The following is a 14,234-nucleotide window of genomic DNA, read 5'->3' on the forward strand; positions in this document are numbered from 1 at the left end:
GTGGAAGCACGAGCGGCATGCTTGTTTCAAGGAACAGTAGCGGGCAACGGAGGCGCCATTGCAAATGAGCTTGTAGTTGGGTAACTGCGTAGTAGCGCGAAATATGAATTTCGCGACGCAAAAATGAAACCAACACTGCTGGAAACTGGCTGAAAATGCCAGGCACAGTTGCTAGACATGCGGGGGATCATCAAAAATAGGCTTTGGCAAAATAAAGCTCTCCTTTCTCCGAGTCAAAGATCACTAGTGAATAGCCGGTGTCATTTTCAAGTAATTATCACCTCTGAATGCTGTCGGATTACAAAGCTGACAACATTGTTTGGTACTTGATTTACTAGGAGCCTTTTCATGAAAAAAAAAAATTACACCCACCTCCCCTCGCAGGAACCCTGGTGTGATGCGATGCTGAGGGGGGTTCAAGCGCATGCGGAGAGCAACCGTCGACCGAAAGGCTGCCTGAGAGCGGCACACCAGTTATATGCGCAGCGCGCCCGAAGGAGAGGAAACCGCATGCAGCACCGCCCACCGGCGGGGGGAGAGCGCGCTGGGCCGCACACCCGCAGATGTTGAAAGAGAGAGTGTTCGCTCTCACCTGGGCACGCGCCCGCGCCAGTGCGTCTGCCGCGGCTATGACGCAACACAATCCAACACAATCCAAGCCAAGCCAATCCAATCGAATCCAATCCAATGCCCCTCGCGAGAGTGTGTTCGCTATCGGAGAGGAGAGGGGGTAAGCGGATAAGCGGAGGAGAGTGCGGACGCCGACGACGATGGACGCACGCAGGAAGGACAGGGCCGCCGACAAGAGATGCTTTCAGCGTCGCATCTAAAAAATATTATGGTAATGCAGCCTAACCACGATCTGCATTCTTTCTGTCAAGTGCAGCAGCCACGTCCCCTTCCTCAAAAACACAGACACCTCAGCTCACAAAAAATGCCGTCAAAAAGCTCAATTTCGCCGGAGTGGGAAAATTTAAACTGATTCTAAAACTGCAGTGCCTAGACTACCCACTGGCCGCATTAGGTGTACAAGAAACGACTATAACATGTTGAAATAGGAATATAAATAATCGATCACCGGTGATCGATTTGAATAGGTGTAATAATAAGAGTTAAGGGGGGCACTGCTCTTAAAACAGCATCCTTTAATTGTTAAGTAAACTCTGTCAAACTTGTATGTCTTGCTGTTTTTTTTTCCCCACTGATTTCAAATGCGGCATTACTTTTTGAGTCAGTCAATTAGTACCCAAGATAATTAGAGATAATTAGTCATCTTTGGAGGGACAATAGACAAAACAGTGTTACTAGTCATAAAACTAAAATCTTTATAAATTTCCAATACCTGCTGTGAACCCTGGTCAGCGCAATAAAAGAATCTGTTTTTTGATGCACCACTTGAAACTAATTTTACAGCTCATTAAACTTTGGTAGCACCAGTGGCAAGGAACTGTTTCGAATGCCCATTTCAAACACCGAAGTTTAATGAGCTGTAAAATTAGTTCCAAGTGGAGGATCAAAAAACCGATTCCCTTATTGCGCTGACCAGGGTTCATAGTACTATTGGAAAATATAAAGATTACAGTTTTATGACCAACACTGTCCTCCAAAAATGGCTAATTATCTCTTGTTATCTTGGTAACTAATTGACTCACTTGAGTATAAAAAGTAATGCCGTATTTGAAATCAGTGGAAAAAAGCAGCAAGACCAACAAGTTTCACAGTTTACTTAAAAATTAAAAAATTGTTTTAAGAGCCATGTCTTCCCTTAAGGGGGGGACGTGGCAAGTAAAACTATTTTTGTTAATTATGGACCAAATTTAGCCAAATTAGGAGATTTTATATAGTTAACTAACCTGACAACAAAACTTAAATCAGTTTTAAAATATCTTCTATACTTTTTGAGTTACCAGACTAATTACCTTCACAGAGCTGTCGCAAGATTAATTAACTAATTGGGCAAGAACTCAACAAGATTTTTATGTCAGCATTACCAGGAAGGTCCATTCTGTGCAAGGAAGCTATTTGATTATTGATTTATTTCCTTTAGGTATCCAAAAAGAAAGAAGATTCACTTTCTTTTTGGCATGACACTATTTCTGATTTTGAAAGGAAGGTGAAATTTTTCTTGTTCTTTCTTTATGCTTAAAGGATGTAATGCAATAATCTAATAGCTTCCTTTCACAGAATAGACATTTAGAATCACACTGACATAAAAATCTAGTTGACTTCTTGCCTAATTAGTTAATTATGCTGATTGCAAGCTTCAGGTAATTAGTCTTCCAACTTAAAAAGTATAGAAGGTGTCTTTATTCTGGTTTCAGTATTTTTGTTAGAATGGCTAGCTACATAAATGCTCCTAATTTGGTTCAATTTGGTTCATAAATAAAAAAGTCGTTTTACTTGCCACGTCCCCCCTTAAGATAGCACGTGCTCTTGCTTCTCTCCGGTTGGCATGATGCACTGGGTGCATATGGACTCCTGGAATGAGGAGGCCACCCTAAAGATTCTTTACGAGGAAACAATAAATGTTTAGTCTCTCTCTCTCGCCACCGTGTCACTGCAGTCTGCACGTGTTCTGTGAACTCGTTCGTGTAGCAATGAACATTGCAGCGCAAAAATGATGAATTCAGCATAGAAAACATTTCCCGAAAACAAATAAATCAACTTTAAAAAAATGTGCTATGGGGATTCGTACTTGCTAATTGCAAAACAATACACCTTAGACTCTGACCCACTCGGCCATAAGCCTGCGAGGCAAGAGGCAGAAAAAAATTCCCGCGCCTTCCCGCGAGGGGAACACGAGTAAACGCAGAGCATTGGGGCCTCAGTACTGATTGAAGGCAGTGTTGCTTCCATCGCTCCTTCCGTGATGCTGTAGTAGCAGACACGAGTAAACGTGGGCACGAGCGTCGACCAAGGAAGGAAGGAGCAACGCAGTGACTGAAACACAAGCGACCGCTAGCCGCTATATTTTCAGCGCGCGCAGTAGAGGGAGAGCAGTACGGGGGGGAGAGCGCGCATGCGCAAGCAGCGCGCGCCCTTCCACGCCCCACCGTGCTGCTATCACACACCTGTTACGCAGAGACCGCGACGGAGCAAACGGGCTGACTACGACGCATGCGCGCGCCAGCTGCTGTTGAGAGAGAAAAGGGAAGGAGAGGCGCACCTGCTGCGGACGCGGAACTGTTGACACCGTCCGACGCAGGAACAGGCGAGGCTAAGAAATGCTCTGCATTTAATATAAGTTTACATTTTTATTTAGTTTTAGCATTCCCAGCAGCTGAGATGACTATTTCTTGAATAGCGTTCGTGCAGTAAGCTCCCCAGAAATTTCCACAAATCTCTCGTCTCTAGCAACTGCATTCCTCATGCAGGAGCGGGTTCGCAGATGTGGGGTTGTGCTGCAGATCGCTGTGCTAGTTCACCCAGCCTCAGCTGTGAGCCAACGCAAAAAGTACTTCCTGCACCTTGGTTTTATGCTGTACGATAAAAGTTTCGGTTGATTTTAATTTTTTTAGTACCTGTATTAACTTCATTGACTCTTCTCCCGTCTTCAGTTGTCCTTAGATTGTTCTACTAGCGTTCTAGTCGCTTGTGGGGAGGGACTTGGACTTAGAGCTTGATACAGTATACAAACTAACAAACTGAAGGCACATTCTTTCAGGCACAAACTGGCTTAGTTTCAACTGAGCGAACGAATTGCGATGACCTGCCGGTGGCCAGCCGACTAAATGCTGGGCCAACTGATGCTGTCGGAGGGTTGGAGAGCCGTGCAGTAGCATGCAGTCAAGCCAAGCCATCTTGTTTTGACGTCGTTTGAAACGTCTTTGGAAATTGGCAAAGACAGCATTGGCATTGACAGCATTTTTGAATTAATTTTTATACTGAATAAAGTCGCGTAAACGCAGTGAGAGTGCTCGAAACATGGCCTGGAGACACCAGACTACAATTAGCGCTAGCAATCCCGCAATGTTTACAAATCACACCAGTGCCCCTTTAATGTGCCATTTATTTATCCGGCACACAAAAGATTAGTGTAGGGCAGATAGCAACACCCACAAGCTTGTATCAGTGCTATGGCAGGCATTCTCCTATGGCACCAGTGCTATCAGTGCTAGCAGGCATCAGTGCTATGGCAGGCATTCTCAACCAACCCAATGGTTGGTTGAGGCAGGTGCGGGAGTTCTCTGAAGTTTGAGATCACTGCGACTCTATTTGGTCACCATGAGAGGAGAATGCTGCAAGTGACACACGTTTCAGTGCTGCCAGAAAGTGAAACACAATTGCAATTGTGCACATTCAATGCACTGCTCCAGTGCACGATCTCATTTCTTTGCCTCGTGATTGAACTGAACAGCATGCATTTAAGTTAGGCGGTGTGCACCTCTAAGTTGACCATGTTTGGCTATATATTTGGCTACACATGAATACAGTCTGGCTACACACGAGTAGTCTCAAGTGAACGGTAGTTAGCCTGCCGTTCACGTCATCTGTTCTGTTTTTAACGCTGCATCTTAAAGGAGCCATGAAGACAAAATACAAGTTGGATTTAGTAGAAAGACTGCTTAGTCCCGACAACAATGATACCAATATCATCGCAATCTTCGAACAAATAATGGAGGTATTAAAGAAAACGTGTGAAACAGTCGAGACCCCCTAGCCAATTTCCCGCAACTTTTCTATGATGCATACGGCACGTAGATCTAAAACTTTCAATTTAAAAAGTTCTATGGTGTTATCAGCAAAACCGTTTCTCGTTAAGGGGCTTTAAGGGATGCTCTTTCATTTCGGATAGAGAACATATACTCGACAAAAAGCGGTTGTCTGTCCCTTTAATGTCAAACTAAAACCTGCGTAGCCCTCTTTGAAAGCCCAACTCACTCCCCTTGTTGACGCCTGTGCACAGAACCGGTCACTGAAGGCCCAGCTGAGCTACTGTGACGCCAAGCTAAGGGACTCACCGGAGGGCAACAAGTCCTTCCGGAGTAGAGCTGGGGCTGTCAATGCGTCGCTGTGCTCCTCTCCTAGCCTGGGCACCCTCTGGTCGCAGCACCCACCCGACACCCGGCAGAACTAGCTCGTTAGCACGGCCTCCGAGGGCTTCCCAAGTACTACAACCCGGTGTCTGTCCTCCCAATGTCATGATGCAGCCCAGTCTTGGGATGGGAAGTGTTGCCTCAGACAGACTGTTTCATTGTATGTCATGCCTGGTACACATTATAGCTGTAGCTCTGACAGTGGACGGTGGGAGGCCAAGGTGTCTGTCAACTTGCAGCAAAATCAGGTTTCTTCAGGTAGTCTAGTCCGTACACTCCCCTAGTGTATGTATTGGAGCCCCCCAAGCTTGTCTAGTCCCGACTGAAATGATCAAAATAAAAGCAGCTTTTACATACGTGTTGCGTATGAATTCTATGAATTTACCTGATTTCTGGCAAGCTTTACGTTGGACACTGCAAATGCCGAGGCCAAGGTGTCTTTTTTTTTTTTTTTTCCCTTTTGGTTGCAAACTGTGTCCAAAGTAAACACGCCACTATATTTGGTATGGGGTTTGATCTTCGAGTTACATTTGCTGCTTTTCAAGGGTATTGGAGTCATTCTGTTTTAAATTGCCCTATTTGTGCACCTGTAAAAGGAAGCGTAGCGGGACAGTAATGCCCTATTTCCATGTCTTTCCTTTTTACTTTTCGATTTTCCAGCCCCGTCCAGCTGACCCAGTGGTTCCAGTGTGCATGGGTGAGCACCACACAGTTACTCTACGTTTATACTAATTTCCGCACCTATGCTTTCTGAATCGTTGGGCTTGCATGGAATGTCTGAATTGTAACACGAAGCATTCTAACCCTGCAATGTGGTGCAACCTTGCAGCCGGGCAATGGTTGTACCTGGGTCTTTGAAATGAGCCAGTGTTGCTGAGTAAAGTCGCTGAGTTTTGGAGAGAACACGAAGCGACTCCTTCAGAAAACTGGCCGTGCCTTTTGTCGCTGATCGCAGGCAGCGCCTATCAAGTGCAAGGTCGATAAGGGACGTCGCTTCACCACCTCCCAAGAGATTTGGTGGTGAGTACCTTGGGGACAAATGGGGCCGTGTAATCTCTGGTGCAATGGGGTTGAAGGTGTTCGGCTGAAATTGTAAAAAGATAATGACAATCTGAAGAGTCGCTTGCACCCTCATCTGCTTCAGTTGCAGTTAATCTGTAGCCTGTGAACACAAATTAGTGTAACAGGCCAGCGTGTTTAAGTGGAAGGAGCAGGAAGGCTAACTCTTGTAAATCCAAGTGTTCGCTAATGAATAATGGTGGTATCAGCAAGCATCCCTGCGTAATGCCCTGTTTCCACGTGGGATCGATTGAGAGGCTTTATTTCATTGCATCGATATTTTTGGTGACTTGAGTAGGGCCAGAAGCGTGTTGCATGCTTGTTTGTGGTGCCATGGTGTGGAGGCATTCTTGCTGCCTTGCTTATATACACAAATGTGTACCTAACTTTTCATATAGTTGAATGGTGCAAAGGTTGGGTGCTGCTGTCATCATCAGTGACTGAAGTCAAGAATTACATGTGCATAACAAAAAATGCACTCACTGTAATAAAAAATGAATTGAACACGGAAATATAAGATATGTGGCTTTGTAGCATTTGCAGAATCAGTTGTAAACATAAAGCTAAGCATTTTCAAGTGCTTCATTGTTTTGTACATCGAATTCTTTGCAAGAAAGACTACACATGGGTGCAGGTTAAGAAGAATACCTTATGTTGTGGATCACGCCGCCGAAGTGGTGGACAGGAATGTCACCGCATGCTCGCGCCTTGAAAGAAGATTGAGTGACATCGTCTGCGTGTTCTCACCTAGTTTGTTGTCGCTGCATTCGTGCAGGAGCGGATTAAGTCTGTCAAGTCAGGGAAAAGACTCATGCCACGTTTAAAGAACTCGTAATAGGTAATGCAATCATTATGCCACACGGAGCATTATCAGGCTGCGATGGTGAGGGGACGGGGCAACCTCTGTTGTCATTTTTAAAGGAGCCATGAAGACAAAACACAAGCTTGGTTCATTCGAAAGGTTGCCTCGTTAGAAGCATACTGACACCATTTTTAACATACTCTTCGCTCAAATAAGCTATATAAGTAGGAGTAAAGGGAATGGCCATGCGACCCACTAGCTCATTTTCTGCAACAGAACCTATTATGTCATATTAGCCCAGCTGTGCGATTGGCTGAGGCCGGCAAAAGCAAACGCAAATTAGGCAGGGCTTGTATGCTTGCCGAATGAGCTAAATGAGCCGAATGAGCTATATGCGCCTAAATGCCATGCATATCCATTTTACAGCAGTAAGAATGGTGTGGTAAACAACAAAAGTTACGAAAATACACGTAAACTTAGAAGTACCAATGCGCACTGCTGTTGGTACTGGGCGCACTATGCCTGTTTTAGCTACACGGCAGTCCGACGCTTTGGAGTTGTCTTACACAACAGCGGCCGATTGGCGTAAGCGACGTTGCCTTACGTGACCCTGTTTGTCAAGAGTACCCCATGTTTCACGAAGCGATTACTTTCTACCATAACAAAAACAAGCTAGGTGTAAATACGGTAAAAAAAAAAAACCAATGGCGGAGTGCTGAGTATGCTAGCGCCACCTGGGAGGTTTGATCGTAAGCAAGGCTGCAGAGCCGAATGGCGCTGTGGAAGTTCGTTTGTATACGCGCCGTTATGACTTCATTGTAGACATCACCAAAACACACGATTTGGCGGGAGGATCAAAATTTTAACCTAAATTGATTAATTTCTCAGTGAATACGGCATCGTTTGCTGCCACGCAAGCGCTGGGGACGCTATAAAACACGAAAGCTTTTTAATAAAACCAACTTGTATTTTGTCTTCATGGCTCCTTTAGAGGGGCCATGCAGACAAAACACAAGTTTGGTTCATTCGAAAGATTGCCTCATTAGAATCATACTGACACCACTTCCAACGTAAACTTCGCTTAAATAAGCTACATAATTAGGAAAAATGGGAATGGCCATGCGACTCACTAGCTCATTTTCCGAACTAGAACATATGACATCATATGCACACCCGTGTGATTGGCTGAGGCCCACAAAAGCAAACACAAGTTAGTTGGGGCTTATGAACTTGCGCAACAACCTATTTGTCACTTAAGTGTAATGCATAATTATTTTATAGCAGTAAGAATCATAGGGTGAAACAATGGAAGTAACGAAAGTGCACGAAAATAGGAATACCAGCTCGTACTGCTGTTGGTACTGCGCACACTATGCTTGTCATAGCTGCACAGCAGTGCAGCGCTTTGGGATTGTCTCAGACCACACTGCCTGATTGGCGTAAGTGACATTGTCTTATGTGACCCTGTTTGTCGAGCATACCCCATGTTTCATGAAACCATTACTGCCTGCCATAACCAAAAGATTGCAGGTGCAAACACAACCAACTAGAAGTTTGCTTGAAGACCCATCCATGTGATGTCATGTCAGACGTCACGAAACACGCGGTTTGCTGGGAGAATCAAAATTTTAAGTTAAATTGATTAATTTCTCAGGGAATAGAGCATCGTTTTCTGCCGGAAAAGTGCTCGGGACATTATATAACATGAAATCTTCGAATAAAACAAAGTTGTATTTTTTCAGCGTGGCCCCTTTAGGTTTTGCTAGAGAATATGAAAGTACTCTTGGCACGGCGTAGCCATTCACTTGGACGAAGCAGAACTTCGAAGCACCACTGATTGTACACACCCTGCCCCATATTTTAGCGTAGGATATTTCAAAACATTTTTAACATAAAAGTGCCTTGGCCACAAGCATCATGTGTAACTATGTGAAATAGGACAAGTTTGAGAAAAAGGCATGCTTAGAATCGAGGATACTATAGGGTAACTGCGGTCTCCAGTGCTACTTCTATTTTTCTAGCTCATCAAGGTGGGCTACCTGCTTTCAACTTCTACTCCAAGTGACTGCAGGTGTTTCTAATAAAGGTTTTGCATCAAAAAATGTACTTTGAGATTGAAGGGTCTTATCTTTTTGCTCTCTTTGGAGTGCCGCTTGAGCAATGTGTGCCCCCTTGCCCTGAATCTCCTTCAGAGAGGAGAGAGGCGCCAGAGGAAGATGGGGAGGAGGAGGTGTTCAACCGGTCTTTGGGGAGCCTGGGCCCCTCTCCCCGAAAAGGAGGGGGAAGAGGAGGACCCCCTGGGGCGCTTCAGCGAGCTCCACCGGCGCAACTCCTTGGTTCGCCTGCACCTCAGGTCGTGCTACTCCTTGGAGATGATGCAGGGCTTTGGGCCACCGCTGCTTCCCCCCATTGAGTCGGGCTTTGTGTTCCACCCTGATACTGCTCAAGGTGACAGAGGGGTCTGGTGCAGCACGAAGGGTACCAGTTCAACCACTGGTGCTGGAGAGGGCAGCGACAGGCACTGGGTAAGGGCTGCACTGACACCACTCAGCCTTGTCTCCTGATCAGTGTGTCTGTGTGCACTCCCATAATGGCCTCACTCTGGAGCAAACGGGAAGAGAGGGGAAATCTGGGAAGATGCCTTTGAGGCACGCATCACATTGTGTTATAAAGGAAAAGTGATTGACATATATGGAAAAAAGGGCCGACAGGATGGAGAATGTACTACACCAGCACTGCGTTGTATCTGTCCTCCCCAGTTCTGTCTTTGTCTGCGTGGTCGATCCTTGAGTGATACCACAGCATGCATGCTCGTTCTTTTAAACTGCAGACCTGTTGTAGGTGGAGCCTTTTAGTCCATCTGCTGTAGGTCGTGCATCACGCAGGGGTTGGAGCAGGTTGCTAGACCCATCGATAGAGGGCGCACTGGTCTTGCAGGGTTGGGTTCCTCTCCCACCACTCTGCCGATTCCATTGCTGCCATTCCTGGGAATGCGGCTGTTGACATTCGAGCCGACACAAAGAGAACCATGGCTCAGCTGTTTCAGAAGATTTCACACTAGGTGTCTCTGGGTTTAATTTTTGTTTAGCACTTATTTCAAAACAACAGCAGTTAGGTCCAAATACTGAAGCGCTCCTTGCCGTGGCTTCGGTGTCTCACTCTGTTAAAAAACTGCCCACTGAGGCTGTCCATGCTGCTAATCGTTTCATTAATGAAGCATGGGAACTTTCCTTGGTGCTTCCAAGCACTGCTACCTTGAACTCCGAAAGCGGAATGATTTGCACCGCCCCCCTCACCCCCAGTGTCCCTTGATAGGTGTGCAGGGGTATGTTCTGTTCCATTGAAATACTGTTCTGTTCCGTTCCGTTCTGTTATAATACGGTTCAATTCCTGGGGTGCTCTGAAGGCCCTGTGAGTATATGCCAGCTATGTAAGGTAGAAAACAGCTGTGCGGCTACAATTCCTATTTTCACAGGTGTACGTGCAATCGTTTTTGGGCAGAAAGGCAGTCTGTAAGAATCATAATTAAATGCAGTTGGCATGCTGCAGTGATGCTTTGGGGGTCTCACTGTTGCACAGTTACTGGTAGCGAGAAAATATCCCGCCGCAGCAGCTAAAATTTTGCCTTACCCCAATTTAAAAAAGAACAGTGCTATTCACAAAGTTTTAGGCAGTAAACAAACGAAAATGAGCCACTCGTATTTCGTCTGCAAAGAAGCTCGAGCTCTTGCATGTTCACCTTTTGGCAGCTGGGGAAAGGTATGCGTAGTTGCAGTCACCAGTTTCCAGTGCATACCATCGAGGCGCAACTGTTTGATTTTTCTAGTTAAGGCATAGTGAGGCCAAGTGTGTGGGGACCCTTGTTTCCCTACACCTTGTCCGCACATGTTTTGGCAAGCTGGGAGCCGCCATTTTCGACAGCCGGCGTGCCACTTGAGGAGTGACAACCCCATGCAACGCACCGAAATGGCTCGCCTTGAGCGTGTGCGGGAGGGCGCGGGGGATGGAGGGCCAGCTTGTCGCCTTTCTTCGCGACACCCTCTCCCCGACCCAGGATCTCCTCCCCTGAGCCGACCTGCAGGACGCGGGTGTGTTCCGCAGGGGGTCGACTGGGCGATTCGGTTGGACTCGGTTGGTTCGGGAGTGCCTACTCTCAAGGCTACGATGACTGACAACCCAGTGGGCGCCACAACACTCTGCTCAGAGATTCGGTTGTAAGGGAAGCCCCTCTCTTTCTGCTGCTGCGATGGCCGACATTTGAGACCTAGTCCCCGCGGCTCGTGCGAGCGAATGGAGCCCTTGTCTCCCTGCAAGCGACAGTTGCGTTGTCTGCTATGTACACTGTATCTGCCAGGTAATAAAGCCTTATTGGGATTGCCGAAGTTTGTCTACCGCATGTGAGGGCCCGAATTCGTGCGTGAGTCTTCCGATTTCGCTGGGGCTAGTGTACGGCTGGTAGCACTTTCTCCAGTGAAGGTAGCCGGGGTCATCTGCTATCCCGTATGTTAGCCCACGACTGTGACCACAAGGTATGACGACAGTGTGGTAAGAAGGTCTGCAGGGTAGGGTAACAAGCCAGTCATTAGAGTACTCAACAGAAGTCTGCCGATCTGCAAACACACCTGGAGCATCAAAGAGCCACTTATGTGAAACTTCAGAGAGAAATGCTGCACTTGAATATTTGACCTGATCTGTAAAACATGGCACCATTTTTTTGGAAACTGAGATGCAAGTAGGAGAAATTTGTGTTTGGTTCCAAAGCTTCGAAACCTAGGTATTATCCAAGAAACCTTAATGAAAACTGTAAAAAGTGCAAGTTTTGTGTTAAAGCAGGACCTTGTTGATGTCTTTAAATCCTTTAACCGTCAGCTCCTAATGATTTTCGTTTGCAACCGACGTAGTTATTTAGTGCAAGCGCTTTTGTGGGCAGCCAGACATTGAGCTGTTGCACTCAGTGTTGTCAAGCGTGTCTGACAGCTTCTTTGAGAAGTCGCGAGTACTATTAATGCATGTTTATAAGAGAATTTAAAGTCAGTTGAGTCTTAAAAGGTGGCTTGGTGTAGGTGTGTGTCGTTGGTATCATGATGGCACCGCCAGCCGCAAAAACGTACTACAAGAATTAATTTGTGGCTTCCTATTGCAACGGTAATATCAAATTTCCCAGTATGCACTTCTGTCTTCACAGTTCTCTAGTTTGTAAAGTTAATTGAATTTTTTTTTTTTCCACTTTTTTTAAATTTCTTTTTTTTATCTACACAGCCCCAGCCTTGGTCCCGCCTCAGGAGAGCAGACTGAAAAAGAAAGTGCCCACTCCAGCGAGTGTGAAAAAACTTTTTTGGTGGGCATTCATCAAGTAATCGCTGTGCCTTGTGGGTTTTTAGTAGGGGTGTGCGAATATTCGGAAATTTCGAATATTACTCGAATATTAAATATGATATATTCATATTCGCTTCGAAAACTATGTATTCGAAATGTTTCGAATATTCGAACGGGTTCAAATATTCGGCTATTATCGAATATTTGGGTTGATTAGTTTAGGGGGGACGCGTCTCTCAACTTCGGAAAAAGGACCACAACATCGTTTTTTTGAAAGCCACATATTCGGCTTATATGTTTTCTAGCCTGTGCATTTGGAAAGTTTTTCCGCCGAAAACCGTCGCAAAGTGGCACAATGTTAGCGCAAATGGGCGAAAAAGCGGCAATTTTCGGAGCGCTGTATCTCCGCAACGGTGCCACCGATCGCGGCCATTTTATACCATTGGATCGACCGAGCGATCCTCTTTCCGGTCAGTCTCTTTTATCTTCGTTAATTCACAAATGCACGAATGGCAGAAAAAGAAAGGCGCACACACGAAGTTTGATATAGATGCTGAAGCGCGGTTGGCCTTTCTGTCGGCGCGCGTTGAAACGGCCCTCCTGATTGGGCGTCGCTGCGGCATTTCAAGATGGCGGTCACCTGAACGTTTCTGAGTTCATTTGCACCGCTTCGCTTGGCCAAGTTTCTGTTCAATCATTTTATCTGCTGTGGTATTCAACAAAGACATTATCGCGATGGGAATGCCTGAGATCACAAGCCATATTAGGGGAAGTTGCGTGGCTCGAAAGGCGGATCGGTCACCAAACGCTTTTTGTGGTGCGCATGACTTTACCCTGGAGGGGGAAACACGGTGTGCACGCTTGTGATAGCAGTTCACGCAGTGAACTTTTCGCCTTATTTGCGATGTTACACGCTTAGTTATTGCTAAGCTTGGCAGTATGCTCGCTAGCCTTGGGAAAGGAACGGGCGACGCGTCAAAAGCTTCGGCGCGCACGGCGTAGCCGCTAGCATCGCCTGAGTACGCAAACTGGTACGATTGAACGCCAGTAGTGGTAATTAATGCCTGTGACTTTAGATTAATCTTAAGAGCGACCTTACCGGCCATGTCAGGGCCCAGGGGTACACAAAGTACGACATGTTGCGGTATACGAGCGCCGCGATGCAGGTGAGCCGTATCGCTTTCTTGCGCAACGTTTCCCGTGCACTTCAAATAATTATGCAAACAAGTCCGAGTTAGGAACAAGAACGTGTTGACAGCGTTAAAAATGCACCTTACAGCCGTTGAATTTAACAAATTGATTTTTAGCGAAATTATTAATACCAATGCATACATCTATAGTTTAGTGCATATTGGATGCCCTGAATTTTAAGAGTACCAAAAAATGCCCGTGTATTGAAGTTGGAGTTATGCAGAATATTATACCAAGCTTCCAAGTAGCTCATTTGTACCCTTGTGGTATGTAAACTTTTGGCAATGAACGCCTGCACGTAAGCTGCTGCTCCAGGCAAGGATATAAAAAAAAGAGTGCTTAATTTGTTGCCATGATCACTGCAGAGGGAAGTTTTGCAGTGCAATACAAGCAACCAGCTAACCTACTTTGCATCAAAAGCCATCTCCTCCCCTTTTGGTCCGCAAACTGGGCTGTGTACTCTTCACAGAGAAGCTGAAATTGATGTTTTATGAAAAGAAAAAGGCTGCAAAAGGCACTCCAATTTCAAGGCAAGGCATTCCAGAAGCCCCGTGTTAAAAAAAAAAACTTTTTTTTGAGCGACTTTTGATGAACGAAATATATTTTTCAACTTCGGAATCCGTTTTCGCGAAAGAGTTTTTTTTTTTTTTTTGGCAACCTACGTCTCTTGTTTTAGTGATTTCTTCATGACCTGTAGGTCTATTGTTGATTCCGTTTTTTGCGTTACATTCCTTGATGAACAGTTCAGGTTGTGACACTCTTGGTTTCTCAGGTTTACTTTTTGTGAATTTTTTATTCAAATGGTCATTCACTGTCTATATGCCTGTTGT

At 45.7% G+C, this 14,234-nt stretch overlaps 1 protein-coding gene across 2 annotated transcripts in view; it reads left to right on the forward strand.

Annotated features, from left to right (window-relative positions):
• The window catches only part of LOC144167946 (uncharacterized), a 42,050-nt gene extending 29,786 nt beyond the window's left edge, over positions 1–12,264 (forward strand). The window contains exons 3-6 of one of the 2 annotated variants that reach the window (XM_077697090.1): positions 5,697–5,733; positions 5,992–6,056; positions 9,090–9,422; positions 12,157–12,264. In XM_077697090.1, the coding sequence (XP_077553216.1) occupies positions 9,114–9,422; positions 12,157–12,192 (345 nt within the window). In that variant the 5' untranslated portion in view covers positions 5,697–5,733; positions 5,992–6,056; positions 9,090–9,113 and the 3' untranslated portion in view covers positions 12,193–12,264. Of the gene's footprint in view, positions 1–5,696; positions 5,734–5,991; positions 6,057–9,089; positions 11,257–12,156 lie in introns of those variants that run through there. The other variant, XM_077697094.1, reaches the window with a different exon arrangement.
• Positions 12,265–14,234: the final 1,970 nt, after the last annotated feature.

This window comes from Haemaphysalis longicornis, unplaced genomic scaffold (assembly GCF_048455015.1).
Source record: "Haemaphysalis longicornis isolate Haplotype H1 unplaced genomic scaffold, Haemaphysalis longicornis Haplotype H1 scaffold_1, whole genome shotgun sequence".
NCBI classification, from domain to species: Eukaryota; Metazoa; Arthropoda; class Arachnida; order Ixodida; family Ixodidae; genus Haemaphysalis; species Haemaphysalis longicornis.